The sequence below is a fragment of the Paramisgurnus dabryanus genome, chromosome 4, assembly GCF_030506205.2.
Source record: "Paramisgurnus dabryanus chromosome 4, PD_genome_1.1, whole genome shotgun sequence".
Lineage (NCBI taxonomy): Eukaryota > Metazoa > Chordata > Actinopteri > Cypriniformes > Cobitidae > Paramisgurnus > Paramisgurnus dabryanus.
Window position 1 is genome coordinate 15420921 of NC_133340.1, and position 24698 is coordinate 15445618.

Genomic DNA, 24698 nt, shown 5'->3' on the forward strand with positions numbered 1-24698 from the left:
AAGTACTCCATATAACTCTGAAATTCCTGAAATTGTAGGTCTACATATTGAATATTCTATATGAACATGGATTTAGTGAAGGACTGAAGGTCAAATTTCACATCACCATAATAATCTCATTGTCTCCCAATCTTAAAGAAACAGAAGTGAAAATTATTTGATTTAAACTCATGCTAGACACGGTGGAGAGGTCACAACTGGTTTACACTGCACAACACCTAATTTAGAAACAGTCGAAATAAAACAGCCAATATTACACAACATGTGACCCCACACCAACCAACTTGGCAACCGTAAACAACCAATAGTTAAACTGATCATCCAACAAAGCATAAAGAATAGCTCGTTGAGTTGCTATGTATTAGTTCATGCACTCTTCCTGAACCTCAGATTTTACTTTCTGACCAATTTCTTTTACAAATGTCGGCAAAAGCAGAGAAAAAACAAAAAGGAAAGGATCTGGTCAATATTCATAAAATTTTCATGGTATAATAACGTGCATGCACACACGTGCATCCATGATTATTAGATAATTAAGCCCAGACAGCAAAGAGCAGGCAATCCACAGTCCATTAGGTTTCTGGGTAAAAAAAACGTAATGCACGCATTTGCCTGGCTGGCTGCAACAAAGAATTTAATGGCACATGTTGATCTGAAGTCCGCTTGCATGCCTCAGATTGTATGATAGTAACTTATAATGGTGTTGTTTTTAGATTTGTCATCTACTTAATGAACAGATCCACGATGCCCAAATAAAATTTCATTATATAGCATTTATTGTCAGACACTTTATCCAAAGCAGCTTACAATGCATTCAAGCCATGCATTTTCCCAACACGTGCGATCACTGGAAAAAGAACCCACAACTTTTGCATTGCTAGCGCAATCTAGCTACCAATTCATCTACAGGAAACTTTAACACCATCCATTAACAAGTCGTCCCTTTGCACACTGCATGCAAACAGATGAAAAATGATTGTCGAACCTGTGGTGTGCAAATTATTGGTAGAGACAGATTGTCTTTGATTTGGGGTAAAGGTCTCGAAAATGAGGAAGAGGCCCAAGAGGAAGGAAACAAGTTAAGAAACAAAAGTGTTTAAAACAGAACATATACATAACAACATGTTCTCTCATTATATCAACATGACGGATGACCAATAAACAAGTAAATAGTCAGACCTATTAAAAGTGATATTTTCACCTCACCACCACTACAGCTAAATTTGATGCAGACTGAAACAAATACGACAAAATATCCTCTTAAAATGTTACATGACATCAGATGACGTGAATTTTAAGTAAAGTCTTTGTATCCAGCATGTAAGAGCTTGTTTATCTGGTTTAGGCAGTAGCGAGATGCTGAGACTAAGCTTGTTTTGTGCACATCTCCTGTAGCAAATAATCCTGTCAGTGCAAAGGTTCATTTTGAGATGGCTGATGCTGCTACGCTCATTCTACACACAGTCTGTACTGTATTAAAGGGCAAACAGCTCGTACAGTAACCTGCTGTTCTCTACCGCTGTTGGTCTATTCTGTTTTGACACATGTCAAACTGATTTATGGTTTATTTAGAGGACACACGATGACAGTTTTTAGTCAGTTCTGTGTTCATACTCCATCATAACCTGAAACAACATCTTACAGTACAAATGTGGTTTCTGTTGTGATTATGGCTGTGCGATATAGCTAACAAAACTTGATCTGTGTCTTTTATATTATTTATATACTTGCAGACGAACTGTCAGTTATTGTTTACAAAGTAGTTTCCTCAATAGTTTTTTTTTTACACAAGAGTTCGGACTTATCATGAATAAGGTGCGACGTGTATTGACCAGGTGGCTTTTAACCTTATTGTGCATGTGTGGATTAGCATGTGGTTAGTTTAACATGCAAAATCCAGAAAAGTGCATGTGCCTTTTGTTGGCATTTATATTAATCGTTTAATAAGATTACATATTGCAACTTTTGCAGAACATTAATGAGTCTTTCAACCAATTTTAAAAACCAGCACTCCTGTAATGCCATATTCTCGCCTAAAGAGGCTTGCTAGCCTGTTCTCCTGTTTTGGTAATGGTTGCCTTTTACGAAGGAGGTAGTATGTGAGAAAGTCTCTTAGGGTGCAGACTGCAGAAAGTGTGTAAAACCTATATCAAGTAGCTGCAAAGAGAAAATCAAAAGAAAAAAGCCTAAGGTGGTTCCTGGTCTTAGCCGGTCACCAGGTTGATGTCAACTGCTCAGACTTGTCCATTAAATAATTTTTAGAAGCTGTAGTCAGACTGAGGAAGCATCTTGAACCAGTTAAGGTCTCTCTGTAGCCGATTATTTTATCATCTTTGAGCATCATAATACCATATGTAAAATTTGTTCCTGTGACACTAATTCCTAATGAGAGAATTACATTAATTCCCTCATTAGATATATGCAGATCTATGAATATGCTAATTAGTATCCGCCTCTACTCAACCGCACAGCTTGGACCATATATATGAATATGCAAATTAATCCCCCGCCTCCATGCTTTTGTACAAATAAATAGATGCTAATCTCAGGAGTTTCATACACATAACTGCCAAGTCCGGCTTTACAATGCATACATGAACTGCGCGTGAACTGTTTGTAGCGTTGATGTTAGCACGATAGGCTATGTGAGTTCAGCATTTGTGATTTCAAATGTGATGATGTTATTGGTTACGTGTGTGTAACGTAGCAAACCAAGGCGATTTCAAACCACGGGAATGAGATAAAACTGAAGTATTATGGATACAATACTTGGCAATGGTGTTGAATGATGAATTTGCACATGATTTGACAAAGCATATTAAAAACAACACATATGAGCGGTTTCCTGGACAGGGATTAGACTAGCCCTAGACTAAAATAAATGTAAGAGCTGTCCAAACTGAAAACAACTTGCACTGACATATCTTAAAATACATCAGTGCCCTTTGTTTCTCCTCAGAATGCACACAAGTAATGTTTTTAGTAAGGCATGTTTGTTAAAACTAGTTATATTTCCTAATATAACTAAGGCCTAGTCTTGGCTTAAGATAATCCCTGTCCAGAAAACCCACCGATAGACATGTAAACAACAATAACATTTTTATTTTTTTACCACAGTGGGACTTTAGGACCACCAAACCACATCATCTCTGCCATGATTAAAATAAATCAAGCAAGCTGTCGATTGGTATGAATGATTATCCTCTTTGGGCAACCGTGTCACCTCAGCTGTCACAAAACTTTTGACGCAAAACATTTCTGTCTTTTCAGATGGTCTCACTCAACAAATTTGCCCGCCAGTTTTAAAATAAAGCATCTGCCATGGCTCTTGCACATTTTCCAATGCTTTCAACACAAAGGCATATAAAGATCATGATTTAGACAACAATATCTGGCCACTCATCCAATGACTCCCGATGAGTGTTTAGCCCGAGCCAAACGTCATAAACAATGAAGGCCTATTTGTATGTCTTAACCATGAACGTGTTGTGTCTGTGCACCAGTTTTTGTGTGACTCAAGGCTAAAGCTGTGGGAAACCTTGGCATGGAAGATATGCATTTGTGTGTGTTTGATGACACTCATCTATATTTAACAGTCTCGCTCTCATACGGTACAAAAGAAAGGCTAAGGAACAGACTGACTTCCAGGCATCTCTCTCATCAATAATGAAGCTGTTTGCAGTTGGTCTTCAAACAGACACGTTCACAAACTAAAGGCGGCTCCACAGGTTATTTGGATATATTCCCTTTAAAGATCAACCACTGGTTAACTTGGAATTGGTAAAATAGTCACTCTCTCTAGTGCTTTTCACAATGTGCTAAATTCCGGGTTATCTTCGTTTTAAACCCGGCTTTTAACCGCGGGTTAAGGAGTGTTTCACACTTGTATTTTATAAGTGGGTTTATCTCTGATTTTAACCCAAGGTTATGAAACCATGCTCTGATGCACTGCTTTGGTGTGGTTAACCCACAATGCAGTGCAAAACGTGTACAGTGTGAAATGAAGCGGAGTTAAAATTAGGGCTGCATAATGATTAATCACAATTAATCTATAGCAGAATAAAAGTTTTTGTTTACATGATGTGTGTGTGTGTGTGTGAACTGTGTAAAATAATTATTTATATATAAATATGCACACATGCATGTATAACTGTAAGAATTTTTTTTTTTATTTTAAGTATTTATATAGAATATAAATTATACATAAATATAGAAATGTATATAGACATGTAAACATTTCTTAAATGTACACATGCATGTGTGTGCATTTATCTATACACGGTTCACAAACATATATAATGTTAACAAAAACTTTTATTCTGCCATATATTAATCATGATTAACCGTTATTCATCCCTAGTTAAAATGCTGTGACTTGATGCTTAACAACAGCCAATCAGAAACTAAAGAGCATGTACAACATATTAGGAGCTGTGTGTTCCAAAACTCATTATACCATTTGAGGGAATCACAGAAAATACTGTTAAAAGTGATGAAAGTTTCCTTAATTGCAGTAAAAAAAGAAATACATTTGCATGCCAACCATTTTTTATTCTCACCATCCTGATTTGATGCCCATTCTGATGTATCACATAAGAAACGAGTGATGGAAAAAAATAATTAGCAAAAACATTTTTAAGCTTTCTTGGGGTGGTTTTTGATTTGCAAAAAATAGTAAATGCGAATAATGGTATGGAAATAAATAATATAGTTATTAATAAAAAAAATTATTAATAGAATTTAATAAATTCTGACATAGCGAACATTAAACCCATGGGACCGATCGTCTAGCTGTGTCAGCTGACTTTGTCTTTACCATATATGGGCATCAATGACATCGCAGTGCCCTTGCTAGTGCCTGCATCAAAAAGCTTGCATTTTTTCTTTTGTACACATCATTCAGTTTGTCAATTACAAACTGCACTGCTAGTAAATTTATAACTTGCCCAATAGTAACTAAATGCAGTCCTGTCTCAATTTTCTAAGCATGCCTTGTTTTACTTACTGTTGGTTACCAATACTACTGTTCCGTCATATGCTCGGACAACTTGATGGAAACGCACCTAATTCGCATTTGTTTGTTCTTCTTTTTAAAGAGCACCTATTTAATTGCTAAAAAACAACGTAATTTTGTGTATTTGGTATAATACAATGTGTTTGTGTGGTTTATGGTTAAATAAACACATAATTTTTTCACATACCATGAATTTTTGTAACTCCAGATTTCAATCTCTTCTTGAAACGCACTAATTTGAAAAGCTCTGTGTCCCTGATTGGCCAGCTATTTATGTTGTGATTGGTCTGAATACCTCTGACGTCAGCCAGAAACATGACGCTCCTTACCATGTTTGAAAGATTTGCTTGCTAACAGTTAACAGAGATAACTTACAGGCTGAGTCCGAAGCAGGAGGAATTAAACGTCACCAATCCCAGGAAGTAAACTGTTGCCTACAATCCGTGTGGTTGTTGTAGTCCAAGAAAAGAGATTTACATTGAAGACGATAACTCGTTTCATTGGGTTTGTAAATTTTGCATATCGGAACTAATACACACCTTCACACAAAAGCAAATGTAAAATCGGGAATCGGATAATTGGTGCTATTTTCACGAATTTTGAAAAGATTTTGGGTAGGGTTTCATTATTGTTTTTTATGATAATCATACGTTTTTGTACGATTTACCTTACACGAATTAGCCAACTCATAAAATACATACCAATTCTCGTGAGAGCAGGTTGGAATCCATGGTTAACTATTTCAAGTCTGAAAAGCTCTTATGTCCAGAATAGGCATTAATGTCTCTATATTTTGTGTGTATCTAAATGCATGGCTAGCAGTTCTAGCCTCAACATCACACAAGCTTATATAGGAGAACACTCAAAGAAATGGCATTCAAATGAGAAAATATGATGTGTCATCAATCCTCAAACATTCAGAATGAAAGATAGTCACAAGATGATCCAGAAAGATGGTGAGAAAATACTCGGGTGAGCCATGAATCATGTTTTCCCAGAACGAGCCATATAGGAAGAAAAAGGCTGCACTGTTCCTGGATCAGTCATTGCATCTAAACAACCCAGATGACTGGTGAGCGACATGATGATATCAAGAGAGCTCATCACACTGAACCCTGAGGAACAAGCCCTTTATATATGCCCTGACCCAACTTCGTATTTCAGTAGGATTTACGCAAACACAAAGCCACTTCAATAGAATAAAGCCATCAAAAAACCTCCTCATACACATTTTAAATTTGAATGACGGGCTGCGAGTGAAAATAGATCTCCACTCACTTTTCAGGGTGCTTAGACTTTCTGTTCTCTCTAGGAAAGTGGTGGGTTTCCTGACACCTAACCCTCACGTGAGCGAGTATTTGGACATATGCAACAACTCCCACTGTGTTGTATGTGTCTAAAGAAATAAAAAATACTTGGAGCGATATTGATTTACTTGTGCGGACTGTGTTCTGCAGTGTTGACATACACCTTGTCCTACATTCCAGTGGAACATGTGTACATGGATAACAGCATGTTAACAGTGGGAGAACACCACTCCAGATGGTAAAGCACTACACATGTATTTGGAATTCATTCAGAATAAACACAACCGAGTATGATGAAATGTATTATGAAATGTAAATTGAGTAATTTAAGACCTTGAGGCCATACATATTTTGTCTTCGAATGAAGAGCTTTACATTACGACACAAATAAGGTGTGAGGGTTCCAGCAACATAACTTTTCTCTTTGTTGCTATTGAGCAACAAGTATTGAGTTTAGGAACAAATATAAGGTCCTGTTAGCAATTTCTCAAATGCACAAAATGACTCGAAGTGATAGTGTTCCTGACTGGTGAAACAACGATTGTCCCGCCCCTGCCCTAAGCTGCCAGAGAAACAGGTGTAATTACTCTGAACACACAAGGTGCGACCCAAATTGCAGTTATTCACATTATGTTCACATTGGAAAATGCGTTTACATGCACAGAATAAGCGGACAACTATTAAAATGACGCTTATTATAGAAACCTGTTTTCATGCATTTTCATGCAAATCAATAAACCGGCTATGCAGAAAACTGCGTTTACAAGGGATTTGGAGATTTGTCAGGTTTCTCGAAGGCAGTGACATCACCGCCTATAGTACATATAGTTTTTTAAAAAGCAGACGTAATATCTGTCTTAAGCTATACTGTTGTATCTCTTCTCATGTCTGCAGAACTGCACAAGTCGAGCGCAGACTTTTATGCGTTACTTTGCGCTTACTTCGATTTTGCTTGCGCCGTTTATGGGCTTTCCACGATTAAAGAATACCATTTTACGCGTTTACATGACCCCACGCATTATCAGTTTATTAAGCATAATTGGCGTAAGACTGCCCTCGTCTAGGAAACATTTTTGGTTATTAAAAACAGTTAAATGATCCATTTGGGATGATACTACTCTTCTAAAATTAATTTACTAGACCAGTGCTTCCCAATCCTGGTCCTCGAGGACCCCCTCACAAAAAGTTTTAGATGTCTCCTTATTTAAAACTCCTGATTCAACATATCAGCCTCCTTCCAAAATGGTAAACATGTCTCCCTAACAAGCTGATGAGTTAAATCAGGTGTGTTTAACAAGGAGACGCCTAAAACTTTTTGGGAGGGGGTCGTGGAGGACCAGGATTGGGAAGCACTGTACTAGACGACGAAGTAACAAAAGTTGTGTAAGTATCTAATTTGGGACACAGCTATACTTATTTTTAGAACGATGTATGTGTATGTGTATGTGTATGTGTATGTATATGTATATGTATATGTATATGTATATGTATATGTATATGTATATGTATATGTATATGTATATGTATATATATATATATATATATATATATATATATATATATATCGTCACTGTTGGTCGGAAACCATGTATCTCCATATTTCATTATTCATTTTGCATAAATCTTTCTGTAATCACTACTATTGGTCAACATTTCGACTATATCTGTCTGTGAGTTTGGCAAATATTTAACAAATGAGAAGTAATTGTCAATGATGGGCCACACACATCTTGGACCATCTCTGCTTGTTTGTAATGCAAGGGTAAGTAATGAAATGGTACAAATATGGACTTACTGTCTTAGATGTGGGCGTTTAACATTTGCAGGTCAAAACCCTTGAAACTCAATTTGAGCTTGGTTTTGTTAAAATGCTATAAAAATGTATAACACATGCAAGCGTTTGACCATGTTTACCCATACAGATACAAGATATATCCCTATATAAACTTTTGGGATTTTAAAAGATAATACAAATTTGTTCGATTTATGCGTGGTTATTTAAAAAAAAAACTTCAATTTCCTGAAAAGTAAAACTTCTGCCTGATAGCGACAATATGTGTGTACCCCAAAAAATGAAAGATAAAGGTAATTTACTTACTATAGTGCACTTAACTCTTTTCCTGCCATTGACGAGTTTTTACGACAATTCGTATTTCTGCCATTATCCACCAGGTGACGGTCTTTCCTAACTTATAAAACTCGGAAGCAACTGTTAAGGCCAAGCAAGTACTCCATGTATGTTTTGAATCTGATCTCTATCAAAAGTCCTTTACAAAAATGCAATTATCTCAGCTTTTTGCTCAAAATTTGGTATTTTTGAAGAAACCAATATTTGGCATGACACGGTGGCCCGGCCGTGTCATGCCAAGGTTAACATGGCTTCCAGTAGCTACAAAGCAAAAGCAATGAGAAAAAAATGAACAATTTGCAATGTCCTTTGCCTGTGATCCATCAAAGCACACAGATTTATGTTTAACATGAAAAAAGTCTGATTGTCATGATATGTCCGCTTAAAATCACATACAAAAAGCAACCATGACGGGTTTAAATGGACGCGAATTAATATTATGTCAAAGTACAATGCTTATGTTTTAAGTAAACGTTACATGTCCGTGTATATGTAAGAGCTTTCTCTCATATTGGTGAAAAAAGATCGCGCAACTTTCACATGCTTGTAAAATGAAACGAAAGACGCGCAGATCAGACGCTTTTATCAGAGTATTATGTCAGACATTATGTCAGAGTACAATGCTTATGTTTTAAGTAAACGTTACATGTCCGTGTATATGTAAGAGCTTTCTCTCATATTGGTGAAAAAAGATCGCGCAACTTTCACACGCTTGTAAAATGAAACGAAAGACGCGCAGATCAGACGCTTTTATCAATGAAAGGCTAAAAATAGCGCTGTCACCGTGTGTTTGTGCTAGAGGTCAGAAAAGATGAAAAACATTTATCTCAGTACCTCAGATTACATAAATGGGCGGAGAGACGGCGTGTGTCTGTTTGAACACATTAAACCACATGCATGTTTACACTAACAAGTGTTATGCATAATCATGCTAAAGTTAGCCAAGAACCTATAAAACTTCAAGTTTACAACATGGACTGTATAGATGTAAACGAATATGCTGAATTACCTGTGGAGAAGATATAAAGTGCAACTTCAGTGTCCCTTGAGCCCCATCTTGGAAAACTAACTCCAATAGTGACTTTGGTCTTGATGTTTTTCCTGTCACGTTGTCGTTTAAAATCCCCGTTTCGCATCCTTGGCGATTTGTTTTAATGTCCTCGAGAATATGTCTTCAGCAGGCTTTCAAATCAAAGCATTAGATCGCAGGTTCATCACGGTGTGCGGTTGTTGTAAAATCCGAAGGATTCAGCTACGCAACGCAGGTCACAGGCTGGATACGTCATCAAGCCTGGTTTATTTAAATCAACTGAGCATTACATTCGCAAGTCATACGCATATTACATCAATTTACAATTAACTAAGAATAATTGTCAGCTTTATAATTGTTAATATTCTGAAATAAGACTGTCTTGATGACGTATACCGCCTACACATGCAACCTCCGAAGGCTTCAGCTATCGGACAGCATGAGTGTAGAGTGAAAGCGCGAAAGGCGGAGCTTGAATTTCAGGAATGTCCCTCGTTGGCGAATGTATTTCAAAGATGGAGGCACAACATGGATTCAGCCAGAGAGCGCTTCGACGGTATGCATTTTAAATAGCAGATTCTACACTTACGAGAATACTTTCATTAGTGGGTGGGAAGTAATTACACATGAATGAGCACATACTTTTGAAAGAAAACATGGGTTTTTGTTAAGAATTAACTCAATAAAGTACACAGTAGAGCTTTAAGACTAAATATGGACAATATTCTGCGCTGTAATGAAGCTTTATGATTACTTATATCCGGTGATTATAAAAATGCAAATAAAGCAGAATACTATTGTTTTATAGTAAAACATCAATGCCTTCATGTCATGGGAGCAGTGTCTGTGTGTAATTTCAGTCCTACTCACATTAGCAAAAAGAATAAGTGCTAAAAAGTTAAATGTTTTCAAATAGATGTCCAAACACTATAAATATGTCTCTAAATATAGTACAAAAATAATCATGGACTGTAAATTTTTCAGTTATCCTACATTCTTGGCCTAAACAACTTCTGCCAGCTAATAAATGACTACAAACGGCTGTAGCGTTTTAAACTACTTTAACCGCCAACAGCAAGACACCTCGCACCAAGTCGTAGTTTTGCTACCAGTGTTGTAGACTTCCTCACAAACACATCATGAAGGCAAGAAAGAAGTTACACAGTGGTAACTGTGCTCTTGGAGTGTCTGACGTCACAAACCTCGTGCAACCCTGCCAACTCAGGAGTTAAATTTAGATTGTGGGCACTCGTCCCAAACACTGCAAAACAATGTGATACCACAAGCACTGCTTTAGCTGGAGCACACACATACACTGATTCCGGACCTGTCCTAAGAATTGCTCAAATGTGCAAACACATGCACTTACACACTTAAGTTTCAAGAACTGCAGCCTGGTCCAGAAGTAAATTTGTGTTGATTACACAGCAAAATTACCAGTGTTAAATGTACACTGCTGGTGTATATATGGGTACCACCAGGTTTAATTTAACACTGGTAATTTTGCTGTGTAAAAAAACTTTCAGAGAGAAATTTGAAGTGTCTATAGGATGTAGTTACATCCTGTGATTAGTTCTGCTTTCTGATTTAACCAGCAAACCAATTTACACTAGTAGGGATATGCGAGACAAGTCAACTAAACAGTAAGTCAACAATGAAAATACTCAAATACATGAGACAAAAATGTAGCTAAACGCTTTTAACGTTTAAATGACTGTCATTTAAATGTAACATTAAAATCCTTTTTTAAATAACACATTTAAATTAAAAGTTTAAAAAAGAAATTAAAAAGTGCATCTAAAAGGGAATATTTTTATTAAACCTCAGATCTTTTCATTCACATCAGTCGCGGCGGGCTAAGCAATGACTTAATTTAAGATGAGGAACATTTTAATTTAGCTTACATAAAACTTTTCAGTTTTTTTACATCATGTCAATAAGGAAAATAATGAATTCACTGGACCAATGCATAACCATTAGCACTGGCCTTAAAGTGTAAACTTTAACTCATTGCCACTGTAAACTAAGCTTATCTTAGAAAACACAGCAAAAGACATGCTAAAACTTAGTTTCTGTTGAAGAAGGCCTCCAAAAACTGATGGACTTCATCGAGCCTGAATGCAAAGTACAAGGCCACAAAATTATCACATCAAGGTTGAGGCTGGCGGATCAGAACATGCCTAAATGTTATGTAATCACAACACAGGACAAGGACACCAAGGGGCGGTTACCCAGACAGGGCTTAAGCCTAGTCCTAGACTATCTGAAATGTTATGCTGCGTTCCAGGCAGGTTTTTAAACCTGTGAGTTACGACTTCAAAACCACGACTCACACGACCTTATGCATTCCAGGCAGCCTGTAACTCGTGTTTTTACATCCTTCTACCGGTGAAAGTTTACTGGAACGGCAGTCAAACCCGTGACTTCCCACCCGTGAACTCGTACTAGATCGATGTACTCCCAGTTCAGAGTCGTGAGTCGTGGTTTTGAAGTCGTGAGTTACGGGTTACCTGGAACGCAGCATTAGTGTCGTCTTGATAAAAAAAAAAAAAACTTGCTCTGACATATCTTAAAATATATCAGTGTGAGATTTGAGTCTGAAGATACACAACAGTATTGTTATAAATTACGCTTAAAAAAACTGCCTAGTCCTGGCTTAAGCTAAACCCTCTCTGGAAAACCACCCAATATTAAATATTTCAAATGGATCATATATATACACACACTTTTTTCACTTCTAGAGTTTATAATATTAATATAAGACAGTGACAAAACTAAAATTTCAACGACGGCAGGGACGCATCCCAAGGTTATATCTGGTATTAAGATCATCCAAATATAAGGCAAGACATATTACCATTTACACCAGGTGGTATCAAGTCTCATATGCATCTAATTTGAACACTTGTGGTTAGATTTCTAAATGAAGACCTCTAATTTCACAACTACACAAAGTACATTTACTTCATACCTCTTTTTGTAAAAAAAAAAAATAAAAAAAATAAAAAGGGTTACAAGTTTCTTCTAGATGCAATTTAAGCACAAATGTAAGTTTATTTCTGAGGGAAGCTTTTACATAGAAACGCAATTCTCAAATAATTGAAAGACGCAGCTTTTCTAAAGAGCATCAACATGCTGTGTTTTCCATGCTCACCACAGTTAACACAGTAAAACAGACATTCAGAGAGGTTTTGTCTCTTAATTCCAGTAAAGCTCCAATGCATTAAGCAATGAATGAAGTCAATGAACGTGGTACTTCAAATCACCTGTAGTGAGTAAAATACCTGATATTATTAAGAATCCACAAAATTATTTCTGCAGTATTGTGGAATTAAGCTAGGGGACAGTGTTTTCTGGAATCTGATGCACACAGTTGTTTTAATCTTTTAGGTATTGTTTGAGTTTCTTCAAGTTTGTCCTAACCAGCCCATTTCAGGCTCAACGTGGAACTCAATATTTTACAGATTCATAAAAGACAAATTGCTGTCTGGTCAACTGAGATTATAGTATGGAGACAGAGTTTAGGATCGTGATTTTTTACTTAGTTTTTAAAGCAGAGTGTGAGTAAAAATGTGTATGTTTTTGGTTTGCTGAAGCATCTGATAGAGCACTTTTTTTTTTTTTTTGCATCTGATAGAGCACTTGGACCCGGAAGCTGTGCCGTGTGACGTCAGACTTAACATGCGGATTTGCTGTGATTGATGATGTCATGTCACACAGCATTTTCACAATCAGTGTGAACAGAAAGGTTGCTGCATCGTAGCTGGTTAAGTGCAAGGTGTTATACTGCTTTATAAACTGTACTGCTTTGACACGCATTCACACATTTTTGCTAAACCGCTGACTACACAGAAACATAATTTTAATTTCTTGGCCAAACACCAAAAGCTGCAACCATTCATTCTATAGATATCTATCAACATACAAAACATGACATGAGCCTAAAGGTAAAAACTATAAATCACGTACGTGTGCTGCCTGTTAATTGTTTTTTAGTTCCTGCTGGAGAATGCTGGCTGTTAAATCAAATGCACACTTTGAAGTCATCACAGGCACGTGACATTGGCGGCAAAATACTACACGCGCATATAAAGCTCTAAAATGCTGTCTAGGTAGGCCGCTCAGTAGGTTAAGACAGCTTATTGTGTGAGGTCTGAACACAAGAGCACATTTAAGACCCTAACTCGACTTGATACAGCCACCTAGCTGCAGCACAGTGCTTGGTGTGGAGAAAAGCGAGGCGCGGGGGCTGCGGTCTCTTTAAATCGCATCGTATACGAAGCGTTTGTTGCCTATATAACGGCTAGCAGTACTGTCCACATCGCACAAAGGGGGGTATACGGCACCGGCCATTAACGCTTTAAGACCTACCTATGTCACCCTTAGAAATTTGAGTCACTTAGCATTTCAAAGAGGATTTCACCGCTCTGACACAAAAGGCAATGCCAACATAACGACAAGATGCTCTGCACAGCAAAGGCTTGAATGAGAGTGTCTCTTCAAGTGACTGATTTTACACTGTAATTTTACGCTGTCTGCATTCACAGCGATCATCTGAACATCCACCCAGTGATAAATTGTTTAATGTCGGACTGTGTCTTAAAATGCTTATGGTAATACTGTGGTGCAATTGCTTCCTACGATTCCCCAACATTGCCTTCTTCCTCTATGGTAAATTACGTCCTTAAGTCTCGTGCACTGACTGTGGTTGTATATTCCACTATTCAATCTAAAATAACAGGCTGCTTTCCTATAACTTTAAACAGCGCGCCTGTAAGAGGAGAAACTGAAAGTAGTTTGTGGTGAACGATTTAAAGCAGTGTTCCACTGTTGGATCATGCAATATTAACACGTAAATAAACATATTCACAGGTAAACGAACTTCAATTTTTAGTACACACATACCTAAACACTCCTGAACTACAAGTTGTAAAGGAGGAGGAGATCAAATGACATCACCACCAACTGTCTTGCAACTTTATTGAGGGTGAACTGCAAAATAACTAACCTCCAAAGTTACACCGAGTTGTCTAAAAGCTTTAGTTTTACATACAGGACCTGTAAAAGTAGGCAAAATTGCGCTGGACGCTGGATTAAAGTTGTTATGCATGTTCCTGAGTTTTCAGTTCAGACGTGCCATTTCCGAAAGTGTAAAACCACAGACGCCGTGCGAAGGTTTTGCATTGCAACCCAAATAAAAAGCAACATGTTCATTCAAAACAACGCAGACACTCGTAGCGGTACGTACTCCAAAAAGAAAAGTAATGTGAAGTGAACTCACCGCGATCAAAGTGTTGTTCCTCTGCTCGGTTGTGGCGATTGAGTCGGGGTCTTGTTGCTTGTTTTGCTGTTTGCTGTTGCTGGATTTCTTGGCCCGCTGCTCTAAACTCCGCTGGTACAGACTCACCGTCTCCCGGCGCTCCAGCTCCAGCTGCTCTGCGTGCGCTTGCTGGTATCGGCTCTCGCAGCTGACGTGGTGCCTCCGGCAGCCCTCGATCCGCTGCCGAAGCCGCTCCACCACCGTGCTGTGCTTCGGTATACCGACGTTGGCGCCGCCGGTGCCGCTATTTGTCGCATTAATGCCAGAGTTTAAGTTTACGTTACTGTTATTAATGCAAATGCCGCCGCCGGTCGGTACGGCAGCGGGGCTGGCAAAATCCCCCATCATCTGTGCCTGAATACACAGGAATTGGGAAGAACTTTGTCAAGCCCCCTGACTCTCTCTCCCCTCTCCCAATCGGGGCAAAAGTCCGCTTCGCCAGGGAGACAGATACAGTGAAATTGGGAGCTTTCAAATGAGTGTAAATACTCGGTGGTGGCTTCCCTCCTGTGGGAGGATCAGCGTGTCAACCATTCAATATTGTTTTAACACAGCCGTTTACGAGACAACAGTGCGGGGCCGCGGAGGAGCGAGAGAGGCGACCGGGTCACTGTTACTCTCTCGCCTCTACTGGAGCTCCATCAAACATCCGGATGTTACGCGCAACCATCAGCCCGTCGGTTTATTGTGTTGTCCTTTTGAAAAAAGTTTTGCCGTGTGCCGCGAACACGCTCCGGAGTTGTTTCGTGAACTTGCATTTCATCTGTTTGGTCAGCGAAACCCTCCCCAAACGCGAACGAGGTGTGCGGTTTCTTAAAGTCCCGAACGCTGGAGAGGAAATCCTACAGTCGCCAATGTGTACAGCAGCTGCCACCATCACAATAATCAAGCGCTCCCCTCCTCCATGCTAGCGGAGTGATATCAGGACAACAGCCGAGCGAAGAGCAGCCACCAGGCTACGAGCAGCACGTCAGCTCCGCGGAAAACAAGGCGCGGAGCTCACGTATCTGGATCCGGAGTCATTATTGACTTTAGAGGAGGTGGATTATACAGCAGTGTACTTACCGGCGGCTTGGGGTACTGCATCTGATATTCAGCTCATGAGAGTAAAGAGCACTCAACACTGTACTGTGGAAAAAAGCTTATTTATCACGATTATTGTGCTATTTTGAACGGATAATTGCAGACTTCCTGTTGCAAACGTAGCAAAGGTAAATAACTGCTCTACTTCAGATTTTAAATACCGTAATGGCAGAGTTTGAAGTTTAAAAATGAACACTGACATTTAGTTGCTTTTAGCATATTTTTCCAAAACTATATAAAATATATACAAATAAATAGCTAAAACAACAAGTGTGGCCTAAACAAATAAATGGGTTTACCTCTATAATAGAGATACCACTTGCTTTAGCCTATTTGACTGCAAGGCCCCCAAAGTCCACAACAATATTTAAAGGGCCACACTCATAATGTCTGCCAAATAAAAAAAAATTTTGCAGCTTGGCATAACTAGACAGATATATTAGTTATATAAATGACCAAACACTAATACATTATTTTTGTTTTAAGTTGTTTGATGTTATTGTATTGTTTTTTGTCTTATTTTAAATAAGTTTAAGTCACAGAGAAGCACTACTTTTTCTTTCACTCTTGTGAATTTCACAGTTAGATGAAAAGTCTGTGGTCCCATAGTCTGTGGAGAACTCTTATCATGCATGATGCATTATGTAGGCCTATGCATTATTCTCTGTATACACATCTTTAACAGTGACTCAGGAAAATAACAGGATCAGGTGAGGCTCTGAAGTATTGGCTCAAGTCAGTAAATGATGATAAGGAGGTTGGCCGGTTTTGTAGGTGTGTGTGAGTAATTGTGAAAAACTGCTGCTGCCCAGTCTGGTTTGCTGAGTGTGGCAAAAATGAATTGCAAACACATACATTCTCTCTCTCTCTCTCTCTCTCTCTCTCTCTCTCTCTCTCTCTCTCTCTCTCTCTCTCTCTCTCTCTCTCTCTCTCTCTCTCTCTCTCTCTCTCTCTCTCTCTCTCTCTCTCTCTCTCTCTCTCTCTCTCTCTCATACACATAGCATGGCCAAAGTTTGTAAACACCCTATATCTTGCTGGGACTGTTCTGGACTTGTTTCTCTGGGCTATGGAGATCAGTGTTGCGGGATCTTATTTGAATTGTGGTTGTCCTTGACAGAAATAGAAGGAATAATAGGCTACTTATTTGTCATAGATTTTTAAACAGGGTCTTAGGCAATACATGAGAACAATGATTCAAGGATGTTTCTAAACATAGCCCAGTGATGCCTGATTCATAATATGTGATACTCTAGTGTTTTATAACCTTTAGCAAATCATTATGACGTGGATTTGACATTTGAGGATTTCACTGCCATACCCTCTAAGTGCATGCAAGCTTTTAGAAACTTTAGACAAGACTTAGTAAATAGTTGCAAAATCACTAAAGATGGAACTAAAAAGTAAGCAAGTAATGAAAGTCTTAAAAATGAAGAAACTGATCCACACATAAGGGGGCGCTGTGATCCATGTCATCCAAGTTTAAATGTGATCTACAGTTGGTTTATTTGTACCATTGTTCATCATTGTTTACAAAGGAATGTTGTAATTTTTGTCATCAGGAGGGTCCGCGGTACTTTGTTTTCTTGTTGTTAGTTCTAAACTTTGTTTACAATGGTGGATCCGGTACTTTTCTTCGTCTATCCTTAATTGTTTTAATGTACTGTAAATGTTGTGAGTCAGAGTAAAGCCCAATTTATAGTTGTGCGTAAGCTCGACGCCGTAGCTACGCTGTTGGCTATCCATAGCCTGTGGGTAGCCTGACGTGCACCTCGCAAAATTTTTAACAGTGCGTCAGTTCTACGCGGACCGCAAACGCTGTGATTGGTCCACCAGAACCCCTCCCGTCAGGTAAGGTATAGGTATTTCTGTTTGCGACGGTGAAAACAAGTTGATGAGGGATTTAACTCAAACTGCAACAAAAGTCGCTGTTTATTTACTTCCATCATTGCTGGTCTTCTCAAATCATACACAACAAGTTGCTGTTTCTTCTTCGTTTGTGGATTAATTTGCCAAGCTTTTTCTTCTTTGACGGTCGTGCTGCTATTGTGGTTACACGGGTGGATACTGCCTACCAGCGGTTTGCGCATGTGTTTGCACGTCGACACGGACAACAACGCAAAAGTATAAATGTAAACTGACGCGGTACCTACGCCGTTGCGGTTACGCCGTAGGATCTACGCACAACTATAACGAGCCCTTAATAATTTGAATAAGAAATCATTTGTAATGTGTACGTGTCGACCACGGCCATTCGTGTGTTGAGTATACTTTGGCGGTATACTGGGTAGTCTTAAGGATTAGGTATACTTTTTCTGGTCCATCTTGCACGTGCAAGCATCTGCGCAGCCTTCAAAGGCCCTGTCCCCAATGGCACACTCCGGACTTGGGGACTTCCTCAGAGTCCACACTTTGATGACATCATGTAGTGCAGACCTTAGGGACCCTTGACGTGAATCCACAAGTGCACACCGCAGTCATATTTTGGGGAGAGACTTGAGCGTCACGCCAGAAATAGGAAGAGAAGTTACCTGTCAGTGTGAACATCTCCCATCCTTAGTCTAACTGGTCTGATTGATCTTTCACAAGGACTTCTGGGCTGGTAAAGTGTGTGAAACCTGCAGCAGTGCGGGCTTCAACGAAGACCACATCAAGGGTGCAAAGGGGGCACTGATGAGCATACTCTGGAGAATAAAAATTACAGATGGGACACCCTACAGCAGGGTTCCCCAAAACTTACTCTGAAGGGCCGGAGCACTGCAGAGTTTAGCTCCAATCGTAATCAAACTTACCCACCTGTGATTTTCTAGTGATCATGAAGACCTTGATTAGCTTGCTCAGGTGTGTTTGATCAGGGTTGGAGCTAAACTCTGCAGTGCTCAGGCCCTCCAGGGAAGGATTTGGGGAACCCTGCCCTACGGACTTGTAGACTAAGCGAGCATGTGCAAGTTAAGGCCACAAGACCGATAGTCCACATGAAGTGCGCCATTTGGGACAGGGCCAAAGTATACTCAACCGCAGCTACGCACGGATGGCCGTGTGTACTTTGACACAAAAATGTCGTCATGCGGAGGGCGTGTACCTTGGTGGCCCAAGTTTACCTTCGGCTAAATCCGAGGTGCTTTCACATTCATGCAAACTGTGCCACAGTTCTATTGCAGACAAGCTCAGACCACCTCCTAAAGGTATAGTCTCAGCGTTGGTGCCACGGTACGCTCCTGGCTCCAGACATCATCCAACTGCACTTAGAGTACTTTGCTGAAAAACTTATTTTTTATTACCTGAGGCTTGGATTAGGCAAATTGGAAGTGAATATATTTGATGAACATTTAAAACATACCAAGAGCATTTGGTCAATATCATTATCTAATTTTGGATGTGGCATTAAGTGTCTTTTGCATCTGAGCTCATCATCTAGTAAAAAAAGTACTAGATGAGAAAATCTAGTGTCAAATACTGTAGATCAGTGGTTCTCAAACTGGGGTCCGGGGCCCCCAGGGGGGCCGAGAGATGGTGTCATGGGGGCCCCAGTTTTATGACATTTTATAAAATACATTAATTTATCATGAATTCTGTGTAATTAAACTTAAAAAAATAAGGCTACTAACCAACAGCACTACTTTGTATAACTTAATATGTTTTGTTTAATTAAAATGTTAAACTTTAGAACGGTTTTTGTCATAAATTTTATTTGGGGGGGGCCGCGAAGGAATGCACCCTACACAAGGGGGGCCGCACATGGAAAAAGTTTGAGAACCCGGGCTGTAGATTACCAAGTATTGGTTTTCACCAACTTGTTTGTCTTTTACTCAAGCACAAACAAAACATCTTCTTAATAGTGTTGCTGTCTCACAAAAAGCAAACAGAATTCATACATTTTGCACTTTTCTGTGCTTTTACTACTTTTGGTCAGTGAAGAATTATATGTGATGGTCCAAGAATCAAATGTCTATTTGTCTTAATGTTTCTATTAAGGACACAAGGGATACCTTAAGAGTAAATCTTCGCCTCAGCCAAAAAATCAGGAGGCCTACAGTTTCAAACCTTAAGGAACAGAAATAGCATGTCCATCCATGTCTGGTAATACTGAAGGTAATGTTTGATATTAAACTGCTCTTTTGGCTGCTTAAAAAATGGTGCACTTCATGTGACTTGTGGTCTTGTGGACTTACAATGGCAACCGTGTGCACATGTCTGTTAACTCCACAAGACCATAGGGGTGTCAGATTTGTCATTTTAGGTTTGAAAAAGGGTGCTCATGTGTGCCCGCTTTTCGGTCAATATGCACCATTTATGTGCACATCTGTACAGGCTTCGCAGCAGACATCTTCCCGACATCTTCAAAACAACAGTGTGTCACGGAAGTGCATACTTGTAGGAGAACTGGAGTCTTAAGGATGCCAATTTGGGACCATACTTTAAGTATTTGTGCTGAATTTTTTTTTTTTTTGCTTGCTCAAAATTTTAACCGTTTTCTCACACAAATGTATCCTTTCGCTTCAGAAGAAATATATTAACCCAACAGAGTCATATAAACCTTGTGTGGCATAAGGGCGAGTAAATTATGAGAGAAATTTATATTCGGATGAACTATTGCTCAAACAGAGGGACTAGTAGAAAGATGTCACATGGTCCGCGTTTGTTATGATGGTGAGATGTTGTTGTCACGGTGATCCGTGTCATGTTTTGTTTGTGTCTCCGATTACGTCACCTGGACAATTCACGGACTGATTCATCACACCTGTTCCCTGTTAAGTGTTGTGTATTTATACTGCTGTCTGTTTCTCACCTGTCGCCGGATCATTGTCATTGTCACTACGTTCATGTCTGTTCATGTTTCTTCTGTTGGATGTTCCTGTGTTACCTGCCCGTTGTTTTATTTTCGTTCTGTTAATAAATGTTATTTATTTCATGGTGAACCCTGCACTTGCGTCCTAACTTCCTCACTCCTGCATTGCATCCCAGTCGTGACAGAATGATCCGGCCAGACTGGACGCAGCGGGTTCACGGAGGGCGGCTCCCCCAGGAGTTTCGTCGAGGGGGAGTAGTGACATCGGGGTTCATTCCCCATCAGCCCCGATGTCTCTTGGGGACCACCGTGAGCGATCGCTCGCTCCTGCGAGCATGCGGGAGGAGGATCGGCCCAGGCGGTCCCCCAACGGTTGAGTCGTCGTCGACGGTCCCTCGGAGGACCACCATCCTGCTCGCAGGGGGATCCGGAACGGACCACGCCCGATCTTTTCCCCGGGGTGGCTACCGAGAGAGGGTCCCCGTTCCCGCGAGGGGATGGGAGATGACTTCCGGGGGCAGCTGATCGTCTGCGATTCCCAGGAGGGGGGTAATTCGCTTGCCTCGGTCCTCGGAGCGATCGCTCCGGTTCTCCTGGCGCAGTCCGGCCTACCGTTCCTGTTGGTCTCATCCCGGCGGCTGCCGGCTTCGCCAGGTTCCCCAAGCCCTCCACCCCTCCCTTGGACTCTCGCTACCAGACTTTTGTGTTTGTTTTGTTTATGTGAGTGTCTGGTAGCCACTCGTAGAGGGAGGGGTCATGTCACGGTGATCCGTGTCATGTTTTGTTTGTGTCTCCGATTACGTCACCTGGACAATTCACGGACTGATTCATCACACCTGTTCCCTGTTAAGTGTTGTGTATTTATACTGCTGTCTGTTTCTCACCTGTCGCCGGATCATTGTCATTGTCACTACGTTCATGTCTGTTCATGTTTCTTCTGTTGGATGTTCCTGTGTTACCTGCCCGTTGTTTTATTTTCGTTCTGTTAATAAATGTTATTTATTTCATGGTGAACCCTGCACTTGCGTCCTAACTTCCTCACTCCTGCATTGCATCCCAGTCGTGACAGTTGTGAGACATTGTAAATATTTAATCCAGTCACCCATCCATTAGAGTGCTGAAAAAACAGAAACAATGGAGGTGATTGACTAATGGTCAAAACACGAGGGGTTGAAAGCGAACATTCGAACATTGTGCACTTTCCCTCTCTCTGTCTCCATGTTTACATGGATAATAACATGTGTTTATACGGTACTTTAGTGAGGGCTTAAAGTAGAATTACATACTATTTTAAATGTGTTTATGTGTTGAAGAGGAATAGCCAGGTTGTATCAATGCGTGTCTATGGATATTTCCACTTATGCATTTGGCAGACCCTTCAATGCAACTTACACACACTACTCAAACCACATGATGCTTGCACGGCGCACTACCGTTTGATCTACAGGAATGCTGTATGTCTATACGAATACATGAATAGTGAGTAGGACGTGTGTGTGTGCTTTTTGCAAGGCAGCATTGCACTGGATACATGACTTTGTGTAGTAACTGACTTTTGTGAGCGTGTGTCCATGTGTGTGTTAGGAACGAGAGGGATCTCTGACTCATTCCCTTGGCATTCGAAAAAAGGATCCGATCTCTCAAGAAAAGGAAATAATGAGAGATTTTAGAACAAGAGGTTGGAGGACAAGTAAAGAGAAAGATATAAATGCAGAGAAGAAGACAGAAGCGAGGAATTATAGGAAAAGAGCAGAGAAGCCGTGACAGGTGAGCTGGCAGCATGTAGCTTGCAGTGGATCAGTGAAAATGCTCCCAGTCACGTATTGAACATGCAGACGCTTAACATAGAGAGGGAGGGAGGTGTGTGGGTGTCCTCATTTCTGCACTGTCATGACTGCACGCTTTGTGACTTCTGATACCAAACGGAAAATCCTTTCGCATCCTAAAGGATGGTCTGGACATTGGGACACTTTCCAGAGTCCTAAAACTGTAAAAACTGATGGTATAATATGTTAAAGATGCACTTTGTCATTTTGTCTATGTTCTGGCCACACAACGCAATAGTTTTTAGTAACCAATGTCATTGTAGATGTTTGCAACTTTGCCTTCCAGAGATGATACGTTTATATTGTGAGTGTCCTCAAGATTTTTGCTACAACTAAAACACGTGTAGTTTTTTTAGCTATACAACCAAAGCATGTCTACAGTGAAAACAACATGTGTTGGACATGTACCGTCTGACCTGTTGTGTAAATGACCACCATTCTTCTCAAGGACCCTGGCTGGAGATCAATAGCAGAACAGCAGACTGCAGCAGACATTGGGCCGGCTGAATGAAGAGCACAAAGATTGGCCTGGTTTGAGGTCTTGACCACATTCTTGTTTACTGCCTTTCTTTTGGATTTATAGGGAACCAAAACCGAAAGTGCTGCACGATCAATTTTCCAAAAGTCAGAGTTTTCTTTAAAGGTGCATCGTGTAGCTTTAAAAGGATCACTTGAAAGAAATGCAATTTAATATACATAACTATATTATCAGTGGTGTATAAAGACCTTACATAACGAACTGTATTGTTTTAATTACCTTAGAATGAGCTGTTTTTTGTGTTCTTCGTACACCGCAGGTCTTCTTATACGGAAGTTGGCGTCATGTTTCTACAGTAGCCCTGAACAGACAAACTGTTCTACAGAGTCTGTTAGTCGTCCCTATAGCTCTCTCAGGGTGCATCTCATTCGAAGGCTGGATCCTTTGAAGGACGTGGACTGGGAGTAAAAGCAAATTGTAAATATAGCTGCAAGCAGCAATGGCGGGCCCTCGCACGTTTTTTTACCGCTACATGGTGCCTCCGAGAAAACGATGCACGGTGGGCAAGGGCATCAAGTGGGTAAATATGAGTGGACTATTTCATGTTGCTACTGACCCATTTAGGTACAGTAGGTAAAAGAAACACCATATTTTAGACAAACGGGGGCGCTAGTCAGCCACTAAATAGACACGCCTTTATCTGACGTTTTTGTCAACACTTAACAGCCGAAAACTCTGATGTGTGTGCCAAATTTAAAGTTCAACTAAGCACGCCAAGAGCCTTAAACATGCCTGAAATTAAAGTAACATTTGACGCGTTGCCATGGGAACAGCGTTCGAGATGTCAAAAATTCCTTCACAATTTATCATCTACAATGTCTCAGCATCATGTTGACCACTTCTGGTGTCAATCGCATGAATCCCATACGAGGAGTATTTAAAGGTTCACAGCATGTAACTGTCAGCCTTAAATATGCTGGAAAATGAAAGCAAAGTTTGATGCGTTGCCATGGGAACAGCGTTTGAGATATAAAAAATCCCTTCGCAATTTTTCATCTACAATGTCTCGGCATCATGTACACCACTTCTGGAGTCAATCGCATGAATATTCTAGAAGGAGTATTTAAAGGAATATCGGCGTCAACTGAAAGGCTTAAATATGCCTTTAAAATGAAAGTAAATTTGACGCGTTGCCATGGGAACAGCGTTTGAGATATCAAAAATCCCTTCGCAATTTATCATCTACAATATCTCGGCTTCATGTTGAACACTTTTGGTGTCAATTGCATGATTATTCTAGAAGGAGTATATAAAAGTTCACTGCATGCAACTGTAAGGCTTAAATATGCCTTTAAAATGAACGTAAAGTTTGACACGTTGCCATGGGAACAGCGTTTGAGATATCAAAAATCCCTTCACAATTTATCATCTACTATGCCTCAGCATCATGTTGACCACTTTTGGTGTTAATCGCATAAATATTCTAGAAGGAGTATTTTAAAGAACATCGGCATCAACTTAAAGGCTTAAATAGGCCTTTAAAATGAAAGTAAAGTTTGACGCATTGCCATGGGAACAGCGTTTGAGATATCAAAAATCCCTTCGCAATTTATCATCTACAATGTCTCGGCATCATGTTGACCACTTCTGGTGTTAATCGCATGAATATTCTAGAAGGAGTATTTAAAAGAACATTGGCGTCAACTGAAAGGCTTAAATATGCCTT

General features: G+C 39.9%; 1 protein-coding gene across 2 annotated transcripts in view; it reads right to left on the minus strand.

Moving 5' to 3' along the window:
• Nucleotides 1–23020, minus strand: part of maml3 (mastermind-like transcriptional coactivator 3) — a 126171-nt gene extending 103151 nt beyond the window's left edge. Inside the window, exon 1 of one of the 2 annotated variants that reach the window (XM_065295635.2) lies at nucleotides 22911–23020. Coding sequence is in view for 1 of the 2 variants with exons in the window: in XM_065295634.2 (XP_065151706.2) it covers nucleotides 14761–15147 (387 nt within the window). In the remaining variant the exon portion in view is untranslated. Of the gene's footprint in view, nucleotides 1–14760; nucleotides 15885–22910 lie in introns of those variants that run through there. The other variant, XM_065295634.2, reaches the window with a different exon arrangement.
• Between the last annotated feature and the right edge of the window lie 1678 nt (nucleotides 23021–24698).